This window comes from Malus domestica, chromosome 13, assembly GCF_042453785.1.
Source record: "Malus domestica chromosome 13, GDT2T_hap1".
Classification (NCBI taxonomy): domain Eukaryota; kingdom Viridiplantae; phylum Streptophyta; class Magnoliopsida; order Rosales; family Rosaceae; genus Malus; species Malus domestica.
In genome coordinates this window covers 8165233-8178774 of record NC_091673.1, presented here as the reverse complement: position 1 = coordinate 8178774, position 13542 = coordinate 8165233, and the positions used below count along the sequence as shown (strand labels likewise).

Below are 13542 nucleotides of genomic sequence, written 5' to 3'. Positions count from 1 at the left end.
GATTGAGTGCTGCACTGAATGTTTAACTCAACGAAAGATGTAAATTAATCGAATGCCGTAATAATGTAAAAAAATATAGAAGTCTCTATTTTTGTTATTTTTTTTTTTTTTACAAATAGAAGTCTCTAATTTCACAGTATTTTTTTTTTGCTCGGACACTAAAAATAAAGTGAAAGAGGTCAAAGTTGGAATTTACTTTTTATTTCTGTCATAAAAAAGTATCTTTCTAGTTTCACGAACATGGCGGAAAGAGATTATTTCCGGATCATTTCTTTCTAATTTACCAAGTTCGAGGATCCGAACCTTTGAAATTTGATCCAACGGTTACAAATAAGGGCCCACTCTAAAAGTTATAATAACTTTAATCGTTTGATCAAATTTTAACAATTCGAATTTTCGAACTTGATGAATTAGGAGGAAGAGAGATGGAGAAATTCATTTCCCTTTTCTGCTATTGCTTTTTGTCACTTTCGTCTACGTGATCTCTATGTCCTTTATCATGTGTCCACAATGATTGATGCAGTGGCGGAACTAGGATTTCTTGTGAGGAGGGGCCTCACACAAGTACAGAAGAAGAAAAAATGAGTGATTATAAAATTACAAATGCAAAACATCATAATATATATCCAAATAATTAAATAGTCAAAATTAACATATCCATAGATAATATAAATTTCATATTTTGAGACCATTGCGCATGATGTCATCTATACTATTGAAAGAATTATTAAACTCAATAGAGAGAATTACTAAAAATTTGCAAACCCTAAAACTCAAAGTAAGAGGTAGGATAGAATAGAAACAAATGTTTTATAGAGGATAATAGAGTTTTACAAACCTTATTGTTCTTTATTCAATAAATTTGGAATTTGAAATGGTTAAATTTATGAAATTCAAGAAGAATAGGGAAATAGCTCTGACAGTGCATAAGTGAAAAACAATTTTTGTTAATTAAAAGTGAATGATGAGTTTAATTTGAATGTTATTGATTTGTGATAAATGACGATTCAAAATATTATACTTAATTTAGGGATGAAATTTGTTAGATTAAAAATAGACAATGATTGGATTTGTTTCACGTGTTGAGAAGGGTTGCAAAGTAAGGTGTAATTATTTTTACAAGTGAGGGTAGGCCTAGGACTACTCTAGTCCTAATATGCCTCCGCCAGTGGATTGATGGAAACGGCACTTTATTTTGTTTGTATTATCTAATTTGTCTTTCGATGGATTTTGTAGTGAGATTCATAGCACCAAAGTAGGTGCACTTAATGTGAAGGCTACATATGTTCTTTCTATGCGTTGGATTTGAAAATTCTGCATATATGATGAGACATGTTAAGAATGGGTGCATATTGATAAGAAAAGAGATTTTTGCATGATTTATAAATAAATTAGACTACTTCTGTATATATATTTTCAAATGGTTTTATAAGTAAATTAGAGCAGTTGCAGTACCTTTTTTATATTTAAATAAGAGATGTGATATTCACACACTTTATTTTACTTTTTATACACCTTTTTAATTTTCGGCAGTCGGATCAGATGAATTGAAGAAAATTAACAGACATAAATTGTCAAAGAATGTGTAAGAAGTAAAATGAGATGTGTGGATAGCACACCCCTTAAATAAATGATATTATTTACACACTACGGGAGGGAAGTGAGTTTAGCCTCACAATAGACTAACAATAATGTTGTTCAAATTCGTTTTTGACGAGAATCGAATCTAAAATTTCTTATTTACAAGTGAAGAGAAATACTATGGGACCGTAATACTAAATGAAACTTTTAAGAATGGCAAGAAAAATGAAGGCCACATGCGCCCTGTCACTTCTCATATCGATTTAAACGTAAGATTCATCGTCTCTCTCAACAGAGAGAGAGAGAGAGAGAGAGAGAGAGATCGATCAAATGGACATTTTGAGTTGCATAATATTAGGGTTACTGGTTGCAGTGATCTCAATTTGCCCCCTCTATTATTCACTCGGAAGAAGATCATCAAATACCACAAGGCTTCCACCTGGACCAAACCCACTTCCCTTCATAGGCAATCTGTTAGAGCTTGGCAATAAACCCCATCTCTCTCTCACCAAGCTTTCACAACGCTATGGCCCAATTATGTCTTTGCAACTCGGCCGAATAACAACCGTGGTAATTTCTTCGTCAACCGTCGCCAAAGAAGTCCTCCGAACCCATGACCAACTCTTTTGCCACCGTAGCATCCCAGATTCGCTCCAAGCTTGTAAACATTCCAAGTACAGCATGGCTTGGATACCTGTTTCACCTGCATGGAGAAACCTTCGCAAAACATGCAACTCTCAACTGTTCACCAGTAAAATTCTCGACGCCAATCAAGCCAATCGTCACCTAAAAGTGCAAGAGCTCATATGGGACGTCAACAAAAGCGCTGTAAAAGGTGATGCGATTGATATCGGAAGGGCTGCTTTCAAAACTTCGCTCAATCTTCTATCGCGTACCGTCTTCTCTGTGGACTTAGTGGACACAAGCAGTGCGAGGGCGAGGGAGTTCAAGGAGTTGGTGTGGAGTATTATGGAAGAGGCTGGCAAACCTAACTTGGCTGACTATTTTCCCGTGCTTAAGAAGATTGATCCACTAGGGATACGACGCCGTATGAGCAATAGCATGCGCAAGATGCTTGACCTCTTTGACCGATTGATGATTCAGCGGTTTGAATCAAGGAAAAAGCTTGATTATATCATGACTAATGATATGTTAGATACCTTAATAAACATTAGTGAAGAGAAAAATGAGAATATGGACATGGATGAAATTCAACATCTGTTCCTGGTTAGTTGCTACTATATATTTACTCTCTAATTTTGTTGATCTGGATTAATCTCGAATAGCTAGCGTATATATACTTACTGCTTGCTTAGAGGCTATATCGATGACTAGGGTCGCTTGTGTGGGTTCATTGCAGGATCTATTTGCTGCGGGAACAGATACAACGTCATCCACATTGGAATGGGCAATGGCTGAGCTACTCCGCAACCCGGAAAAATTGTCCAAAGCTCAAGCGGAGCTGAAGCAGATCATCGGAAAAGGAAAACCGGTTGGGGAATCCGACAAAGATAAACTCCCTTACTTACAAGCAATAATCAAAGAGACCTTCCGGTTGCACCCAGCATTGCCCTTACTACTTCCCCGAAAAGCTGATGCAGACGTAGAAATCTGCGGGTATACTGTACCAAAGGGTGCACAAGTGTTTGTCAATTCATGGGCCATCGGCAGAGACCCCGACATTTGGGACAACCCTGACTCATTCATCCCAGAGAGGTTTTTAGGATCGGAAATTGATGTTACTGGCAAGAACTTTGAGCTTATTCCGTTTGGTGGTGGGAGAAGAATATGTCCTGGCTTGGCAATGGCAGTGAGAATGGTGAACTTGATGTTGGGTTCACTTATTAACTGCTTTGATAACTGGAAGCTTGAAGACGGAATTGCACCGGAGACCATGGACATGGATGAGAAGTTTGGCATCACCTTACAAAAAGCTCAGCCTCTCAGAGCTGTGCCCATGTTATAGAAGAACCCATGCTCGATATATGTACTTCAAGTTTCAACCATATAATATTTAGAATACATAGGACAGGTGCGCCGAGTCTAGGCCTAGAGCTCTGACTGGAGTTTAAGAGCTAGTTTGTTATTACTGTGTTTAAAAAACAAAACTATTTCTGTGTTGTGAGAATAAACATTTCTAAATAAAGCATCTAACAGAATGGTGAAGTGTATAAATAATTGTCTGCAATGTGTTGATATTTCCTGGAGTCATGGGTGCAGAGAATGATGCATTGGCTTTCATGATTTGTTTTTAATTATTAGGTGTTGATTCTCCGTTTATCACTTGGAATGTGTTGAATGGTCTGTGTCAATGCGGTGCAGCATTTTGAGTAACATGTCAGAATTTTTGGTTCTGTTGTATGCTTCTCTATACCTTGGATACTTAAGAATAGTTTTAATTTCGTTGATTTTTTTTTATTTTTTCCAGACGCCAGGAAGCAATGTTAGCATCAGGGGTAATTTCGTTGCTGGAGGAAATGATCTCCAATCCCAGTTCTCATGGACCTGCAACAGCGCTCTATTTGAATCTCTCGTGCCTCGAAGAACCCAAGCCTATAATTGGAACAAGCCCTGATGTCCCTTTCTTGACCCAGCTCCTTCAAGCGAATGTTGAAACCCAATGCAAGCTTGATGCCCTCCATGCCCTGTACAATCTATCGAGTGTCCCGTCAAATATTCCTAAACTTATTTCAGCTGGTATTATCAGTGGTCTCCAATCCCTTCTTGCGGACTCTGGCGACCATATGTCGACAGAAAAATGTATAGCTGTATTGATAAATTTGGGTTCAAGTAGTTCCGCCAGAGACGAAATGATGTCGAATTCGAGTCTTATAAGTGCACTAGCAACAATTTTGGAGGCTGATCAACCCATTGAGCAGGAGCAAGCGGTCTCATGTCTCTATATGTTGTGTAACGGGAGCGAGAAATGCAGTTAGATGGTCCTCAAGGAAGGAGTGATTCCGGCATTGGTGTCTATTTCCGTCAATGGCACATCAGCAGGAAAAGGGAAGACTCAGAAGCTGTTAATGCTGTTCCGTGAGCAGAGACAGCGAGACCAACCACCTCCCGAGGCGGAGGTGCATCTGTCTGTTGAAAATAGTGACAACCCCATGACTGCACCGGAACCAAAGCCGCTTTGCAAATCCTTCTCAAGAAGAAAGATGAGCAAACCTTTTAGGTTTTTATGGAAGAGCTAAAGCTATTCTGTTTACCAGTGTTAACTCCCATGGTGCTGTAAATTTCAATGTTGCATCATTTTTTTATTCTTTTCTATTTTCTCACTTTTTTGTTTCTTTTCAAATAGCGGAATGTACAGGCTCCCCCTGTAATTTATGGATTTTGGTTTCACATTTACCTTTGAGGTAGGAAATATATATAACACGACATGTGTCGACATCAGAAGCCAATCATAGCGCAACACGTGTCAACATCAGAAGCCAATCACAACACGACATGTGTTAATGTCAGAACAAAGCTAAAAACTCTCTTCTATAAAAGAAGATCATTCTCCCACAATATTGCCTAATGTCATTTGTACTAAATCATTCACTAGTACTCACTAAAGGAGAGCTTGAACCTATGTACTTTTGTAACCCTTCACAATTAATGAGAACTCCTCTACTCCGTGGACGTAGCCAATCTGGGTGAACCACGTACATCTTGTGTTTGTTTCCCTGTCTCTATCCATTTACATACTTATCCACACTAGTGACCGGAACAATCTAGCGAATGTCACAAACTTGACACTTTCTATTGTACCAAAGTCCTCACCGATTTTGTGCATAAACATTTGGCGTCTTTTGTGGGAACGATATTTATTCCTACTCTCTTCAGCTTTGTCAAGCTGGTTTCCACCAGTCATACACTCTCTTTTGACCAGGCATCCCTCTTCAACATGGGGAGCCAAGGAAGCCACGACACACAGAATGACACCCCTCTTGCACCTAGTGCGAAGCAACGAAAGAAGGAAGGAAAGAAGCTCGCTCTTCAAGCTAAAGTCGATGAGCTGGAGGCTCAGAACAACAAGATAGCAATAAAGAATGAGATCTTCCAAGAACAATATGAGAAGTTCTTCGAGACATTCCACAAAACTAGGCGTACTCAAACACGCGAGTTTATTGCCCCTGTGGACATCAACCATCATCTGGGTGCCCCCAACACGGAGGGTCACCTTCATTTGACATGGGTATCCCTGATGAGGAGCGAGCTAATCATCAAAACATTGATCAATATGAGACTTCTCTCAACCTAGCTGCTTCGACCCGAAGCAAGAGAAGTGGAGGAAGACACCTCCTTGCAGAAAGGTTGGAAGGATCGAAAACTGTTTATCGTGACTGCTGAGACGTCATAAAGCAACGTCGAGAGAATCCTCTCCACATAAGCTCGAAGATCAATGACCCAATGATTTCTGAAAGACTCAGTCCCTTCCTACGACCCAGGCCAGCTGCCCATCTAAGGAAGGAACGACAGGTCCTAGAGGAACTTGAAGGTACAGGGGACTCGGAGGTATTTCGACATACTCGCCCTAGAAGTCAGTACGGCGAGTCCAAGGAAAAATCACACGCTCTTGCTCAAACTTTCCTACTTCCGAGAGACGATGGAGACTTACGGAAGAAAATTCTAGTGGTACATGACTCCACTCAGGACTCCCTTGTCCTACAGCTCCTTGAAGAAGTAAACAAGTTGAAGGTCGAACGTCATGCCGAGATACCTGACTGGAACCAACCCAGGCCTGGCCCTCTCACAAGGAGGATCTTCGACACCCTCTTCAAACGAAGACAAAACAAAAGCTTGGTTTACAACTCTATACTGGAAGGGAGGACCTGATAGAACACCTTAACCTCTTTGAGTCCACCATGGCATATCAGATGCACACCGACGAAGAGCGATGTCTTCTCTTCCCTTCCACCCTCTCTGGCAGAGCTCTAAACTGGTATTGTCGTCTTGCACCCGGGACAGTAGATTCATTTGAGGAACTAAGGAAACTGTTTATCTCTCAACATATCTTCCAAACCGATCGCTTACATTCTGCAGATGACTTGTACACTATTCACCAGAAACCGGATGAGTCACTACGAGAGTATGCCGGTCGCTTTAGTCATGAGTATTCTCGCTGCGCTGAGACAGATGACAAGACCGTCCTCAAAGCCTTCACGACAGGCCTACGTGATTGTTTCTTCAAGTACATGATCAATTTCAACACTTGGAAGACTTACTCTGAGGTGATGGCACATGCTTACAACCATGCCTCCGTTGAAGTAAGGACATACCAAGGGAACCCCCATATGGTTAACCCCTATTAACAAATGGGAAGTGGAAGTTAAGTTCTACCAAGTGAGAAGATCTTGGCCATTCAGTCACCCATTGCATCATCTCCTGCCTCATTTAGCTACTCGCTAAGTCACCAAACGTATTTGTCTCTTGGTAAGAGGTATGATTTTTACTCTCAGCAAGCCCATTACAGCAAGAGGGATCAAAGTTCGTATCAATACAACCAGGGGTGCACGTACCGTCGACTATTATGACTAGGGGGCCAAGCCTCACTCTTTCAAAGTGGAGGACTAGGTACTGAAGGAAATGATATTATAAGAAGGCATACACATTACAAATGTTTTGACCCTCAACCACTTGAGATCTTTTGTCACACAAGCCATTCGGCAAATATTTAAAGAAGAGGGAATTCAGACAACTGCTTCTGAGTCTTTTGCATTCCTAGCACTGGAACACTTGATTTACGCTGACCTACCTCTATACTTTAACTCAGACCTTCAACATGCGTGCTTTGACACAAAGTATGTGATACTAAGTGTTACAACCAACATGGTTCACATATCGAAAACATGGATCCCTTCATGCATAGCAAAACATTCATAAGCATCACTCATGTCAATCAACATAAACATCATACATTCCAACACATTCATACATAAACATTATACATTCCAACACATCCATACATAAGCTAACTGTGCTTCGAAAGGGTTCAACACACTTTGTGTCATTCGACACTTGCTACAATGTGCCTCGACACCTTGCCCTTATTCTCACCAACTAGGTGATGAAGGAACTCACATTCGTGCCACCAACTAGGTGATGAAATGTACAACCCGTACTCTCCTTCATGCCACCAACCAGGTGATGAAATGTACAATCCGTACTCTAATATTATTTGGCAACTTGCCACTCTTATCACCAACCAGGTGAAGAAGGAACTTACCTTTGTGCCACCAACTAGGTGATGAAATGTACAACCCGTACTCTAATATTATTTGGCAACTTGCCGCTCTTATCACCAACCAGGTGAAGAAGGAACTCATCTTCATGCTACCAACCAGGTGATGAAATGTACAACCCGTACTCTCCTTCCTACCACCAACTAGGTGATGAAATGTGAAGAATGAACTCATCTTCGTGCCACCAACCAGGTGATGAAATGTGATGAATGGTGATGAAGGAACTCACCTTCATACCACCAACCAAGTGATGAAAGCAACTCACCATTCATTCCACCAACCAGAAGACGAGTGGTACAACTTGTACATGTGAACTCCTAGCATTCACAAATAATAAAAAACCCTCAAGCTTTACAACTCAATTAGGGGAGCACTTATGCCTAACAAGAGTTATAGTCACCAACAAAGTCTTATTGCAAGCCAACAACGGCTTCAGTGCATGGTATATGAAGATCAAGCTCTTCAGCCCTCTTGCATCTGCTTCAGACATTTCTCCTCTGTAACAATGCAAACATTACAACTCGTAGAAAGCTTCACACATTCTTGATCAAGACTGTTCGAAGCAAATTCAATTTATATGGTTCATCCAAACCTTCGACTACTACAAGGTGTGGCTTGCATCACAATCTCTTGCTCAACAGTGTGGAAGCAAAATTTGTATATGTTGTCTCTCTATAAAATTGAACAAATTTCTAGTTTTACCAAAAAAAAAAAAAAAAAAAAAAAAAAGGAAATTGGGAAATCAACAAAGCTTCATCAATGGAGGACAACTAAAAATTCTCAAAAGCTTCACACACTCTTTGTGACAGCCCGTCCCGGAAAATATTAATTTCTATAATTTTTTTAAGTGATTTTACGAAATTGTCTTTCGAGACACGTGTGTTGGCGGAGAATATTGACGGTGTCGTGACACCTAAACATTTCTTTCTTAGCCTATCCTTGTAGTACTCGTCACTACGGACGCGTGGGCGCAAGCGGTTCGTGATTTGGAGCTATAGCGAAGAAGTTATTAAAGTTTGAAATTTGATTAATTTTATTAATTTCAGAAAATATAGATTTTTTTCCTTTATAAAATCTGGTGTATTTGGATGGCCCAGATTTAAAGAAGAAGAAATGGATGGTGCGGATGGAAAGGAAAGAAAGAAAAAGAAGAAGAAGAAGGGGATTGGGCAAACTGCCCAACCAGAGGGAGATGCAGTAGCTTCGGGAGAGAAAGGAGGGAGCTGCCGAATTGGGAGGAGAGAGAGAGAGAGAGACCAATCGGAACAGGGAAGGGAGGAAAGGAGAGAGGGCGAGAAGCAGAGGAACGAAGGAGAAACGGGTTGGGGGAACCCGCAACCTGTGTTCAACCAGGTCGGCACCCGTGTGCAATTTTGACGATTTCCACCCATTTTTCTGACGAATTGAACCACCTAACCACTTGGGAAACACTCTAGGACCTATCCTCTATCCTTCCCACCCCAAATTTGGTGATAATTGGCCTCCAAATTAGCAAAATCGCACCGGTGGGTGCGATGAACCCTAGCCTTCGATTCTCTCAATTTTGAAATGTTTTCTTTCAATTGCCACCACCCATGGCATTCTCTTGAGGCCTAGAACAAAGCCCAAGCAATGGTTGGGACGACGGAGTTGATTTGAGGACGGATTGAGCACACCCAAAACCTAGGGTTTCCGACAGGTTTTGTTGAAATTGGAGGCCTTAACGACCGAATTGGCCTTGGACACAGGTATAAAAGTTGCTCTACTCATTAAGATCTTCATTTCTATAAATTTTGGTAATTTTTGGAAATAGTTGGATTTTCCGGCGAGTCGGGGCGGCCGACCGCCACCCACGGCGGCGCGTGCGGTGGCATGTGGCCAGTGGATCGCCAATGTTAATTTTAGGTTATATTTGATGTCTTGAGTTCAGTTATGATAGTGGTTTAACGTTAGTTGATCATTTGGACTTAATTTCGATACGATTCATGGTTAGGCTAAAAGGTGAATTGACGATCCAACCGTCGGATCGTCACCAAACTTTGATACGTAATAGTACGTAATATTTGAGGATTACAGGAACTTACGGATCGGGAATCCAATTTACGGATCTTTCGGAATTGTAGTTATAAGTTCATAATATAAAAGGTTAACCACCACTCGGTTTTGGAAAATGGCGAAGATCCAACCGTCGGATCGTAACGAGATTTTAGTATGTTGTTCTAGAAGCTTAATGTGTATCTTGGGAAGTGACGGATCGGAAATCTGAGTTGTGGATCTTTCAGATTGAGTTACGTGGGGTTATGACCTTACCGTTGAACTTAGTTGACGGTTGACCTTCGATCAACGGGTCTCACATTATTCTTGAATGCCCTTGTGGATGTGTGTTATGTGAATTTCATATTCTATGGATAAGAGTTCTGAGACGTGGTTTGATAACTGTTTTAGGAGCCGAGCGTTTGGAACGCCTTGGTTATGATGTTTGGGAGTCGTAGCGCGAACCCCAGGTGAGTGGGCAGTTTTGTTTTCGTATTACCTATATACAACTGTTTTTCCCAGAAAATACGTTTATATGAAAATTATGAATTTATTTGCCATGCATGCAATTATTGAGATATTTAGTTTGATAATTGATATATACATATGTGAAATGACGCGGTGGACGCTCAGGTGAGTTTATTTATTTTCAGCTGAGTTATTTATCATGGATTGCATTGAAAGCTCATGATCTGCACCTAGGTGATAGTGCTTATATTGTTATTCACCACACCGCACGCTCGTCTTGGATCCAAGTAGGTGGATGTCGTACAGACCATGTGAGGGTTCCGACATGCTAGTCGTATAGATCACTAGATGTGATTCCGACTAGTGGGTGACCTTAGTTATGCGCGCTGATGATTGATGAGAGAAGCACTAGAGCGTATTTATTTCACCATCTTAGTCGTACAGACTACTTTAGGTAGTTCCGACTTATGTGCAGTGTAGTGCCGTACAGGTCACAGTTGGTGATTCCGGCAGGGCCGTACAGATCACAGTTGGTGACTCCGGCTGGATGGGATATTGAGCTATAGAATCAGCCGTACAGGACCACTGTAGGGTCTCCGGTTGATTTATTATTTCACCTGATTTATATTGATGCATTCATATAATATTTTGGCATATGGCATGGCATGGCATATCATTTCTGAAAAGCGTGAAAGATTGTGATTTGAGCTTTTGATGATATATATAAGTTTATATACGATTATATATTATTTTCTGGGAAAGTATACAGGTTTTTCAGAGAGGGGTTATAAATGTTGTTAAATGAAATGTTTTCGAAAAACTTTGTTTTACTGACCCACTCAATTTTGTTTTGCGCCCCTCCAGGTTCTAGTAGCAAAGTTCCTTATCGACGAGGATTCGTGGCATGTCCCTGTTGCGATGGCTACTTTTGTGGGTACGGTTTCCACCTACATTGCTGTACTTGACTATGCTCTGACATCACGTGTGATTTGGGTTCATACCCACACACAGTGCACTCTGTTATTAGGCACCTTTAGGTTTTAAATTATTCGCATCTTTCCTTATCATCATTTTATGGCTTCGTCACCTTCCAGGTGGCGGCCAGCACAGCTCGATTCGGGGTCCTAGTGGACATTCCGGATCGGGGTGTGTCACTCTTGATCAAGACAGTGTGAAGCAAAACCAATTTATGGTGTCAACAAAAGCTTTATCAATGGAGGGCAACTACAATTCTCAAAAGCTTCACACACTTTTGATCAAGACAGTGTGAAGCAAAACCAATTCATGGTGCCAACAAGAGCTTCATCAATGGAGGGCAACAACAATTCTCAAAAGCTTCACACACTCTTGATCAAGACAGTGTGAAGCAAAACCAATTCATGGTGCCAACAAGAGCTTCATCAATGGAGGGAAACTACAATTCTCAAAAGCTTCACACACTCTTGATCAAGACAGTATGAAACAAAACCAATTTTTGGTGCCAACAAAAGCTTCAACTCAAAAGCTTCACCTACAAAGCTTCAACTCCAAAGCTTCACCTACAAAAACTTCAACTCCAAAGCTTCACCTACAAAAGCTTCAACTCTAAAGCTTCACCTACAAAGCTTCACCTACAAAGCTTCAACACAAAAGCTTCACCTACAAAGCTTCAACATCAAAGCTTCACCTACAAAGCTTCAACATAAAAGCTTCACCTACAAAACTTCAACCCAAAAGCTTCACCTACAAAAGCTTCACCTACAAAAGCTTCACCTACAAAAGCTTCAACACAAAACCTTCAACACAAAACCTTCAACACCAAAGCTTCACTTACAAAACTTCAACACAAAAGCTTCGCCTACAAAAGCTTCGCCCACAAAAGCTTCACCTACAAAACTTCAACTCCAAAGCTTCACCTACAAAGCTTCAACACATAAGCTTCACCTACAAAGCTTCAACATAAAAACTTCACCTACAAACCTTCAACTCCAAAGCTTCACCTACAAAGCTTCAACACAAAAGCTTCACCTATAAAGCTTCAACACAAAAGCTTCACCTACAAAGCTTCAACTCCAAAGCTTCACCTACAAAGCTTCAACTCCAAAGCTTCACCTACAAAAACTTCAACTCCAAAGCTTCACCTACAAAAGCTTCAACTCCAAAGCTTCACCTACAAAGCTTCAACACCAAAGCCTCACCTACAAAGCTTCAACACCAAAGCCTCACCTACAAAGCTTCAACACAAAAGCTTCACCTACAAAGCTTCAACCCAAAAACTTCACCTACAAAGCTTCAACACAAAAGATTCACCTACAAAAGCTTCACACACTCTTGATCAAGATAGTGTGAAGCCAAATCAATTCATGGTACCCAACAAAGTTTCAACCTCAAAGCTTCACCCACAAAACTTCAACACCAAAGCTTCACCTACAAAGCTTCATCTATAAAGCTTAAATATATATATATATTTTTTCGGAAAATCGAAAATTCAAAAAAAAAAAAAAATTGCCTAGGCCTCCACTTCTTTGGGCCTAACAACTTTCATAACAAATATATATGAATGAGGAGTTTTGGGCTACCACTTAGAAAGGAAATGGTAAAGTTTTGTTACTTTGGAAACTTGGCTACTAGCAAGATACCTTATTCGTCAACTCCCTCGACCGGAGACTTGGGGGACTTCTACCATATGCTACTGTACCTTGATACTTGGAAGTCTCACGACCACTCAGTGACTTGGAGTTTTCAAGTCTCCAACCGAGAAGTTTTCCTCACTCTGGAAATTAAAGGAGCACTACCTCAACCTACATGCTTCACTCACAAAGCTTCAACAAAAGAAAAAAATTCAAAGAACTTAGTGAAGAAGGCTTTGGTGTATTTAACACAATACGTTAAAATGAAGCAAAAATTATTTATTGATATCTCCGATAAGTTACAAATATGCACATATACATGAATCAAAATAAACAAACAATAGGGAGCCTTCACAAAGGTTGCTCAGAAAAAGTCTCAGCAGTCGGCAGAGTCCCAGAAAGAGAAGGCACCAGAGGATGATCATTCGGAGCCTCAGTACTGGGCAGAGCTCCAGAAGGAGGAGGCACCGGAGGTTGATCATTTGGAGCTTCATTACGCGGTACAGCCCCAGAAGATGAAAGCAATAATTGCCTTTGGAACAAACCCACAAACCTCTGATGATCAAGTAAAATCTGACCATTAGATTCCTGCAGCTGGTCAAGCTTCCTCTTCATGTTTGTAGCATAGTTATGTGTGA

The 13542-nt window shown here is 40.7% G+C and overlaps 1 protein-coding gene and 1 long non-coding RNA gene across 2 annotated transcripts; both read left to right on the top strand.

The window, feature by feature from the left end:
- The first annotated feature begins 1599 nt into the window (after positions 1-1599).
- LOC139190349 (geraniol 8-hydroxylase-like) lies at positions 1600-3740 on the top strand. The gene is made up of 2 exons (XM_070810462.1): positions 1600-2808; positions 2942-3740. The coding sequence occupies exons 1-2, from the start codon at positions 1912-1914 to the stop codon at positions 3545-3547; spliced, it is 1503 nt and encodes a 500-aa protein (XP_070666563.1). The 5' UTR covers positions 1600-1911; the 3' UTR covers positions 3548-3740.
- Positions 3741-9014: 5274 nt separating this feature from the next.
- LOC139190746 (uncharacterized) lies at positions 9015-12665 on the top strand. The gene is made up of 3 exons (XR_011575110.1): positions 9015-9541; positions 10239-10297; positions 11160-12665. It is a non-coding gene; the product is annotated as an uncharacterized lncRNA (long non-coding RNA).
- The last annotated feature ends 877 nt before the right edge of the window (positions 12666-13542 follow it).

What these genes read in the sequence shown, in the direction of transcription:
- LOC139190349 (XM_070810462.1), top strand. Translation starts at nt 1,912, where the DNA reads ATGGACATTTTGAGTTGCATAATATTAGGGTTACTGGTTGCAGTGATC. An exon ending in AAATTCAACATCTGTTCCTG is followed by an intron (nt 2,809 to 2,941) that starts GTTAGTTGCTAC and finishes GGTTCATTGCAG; the next exon opens with GATCTATTTGCTGCGGGAAC.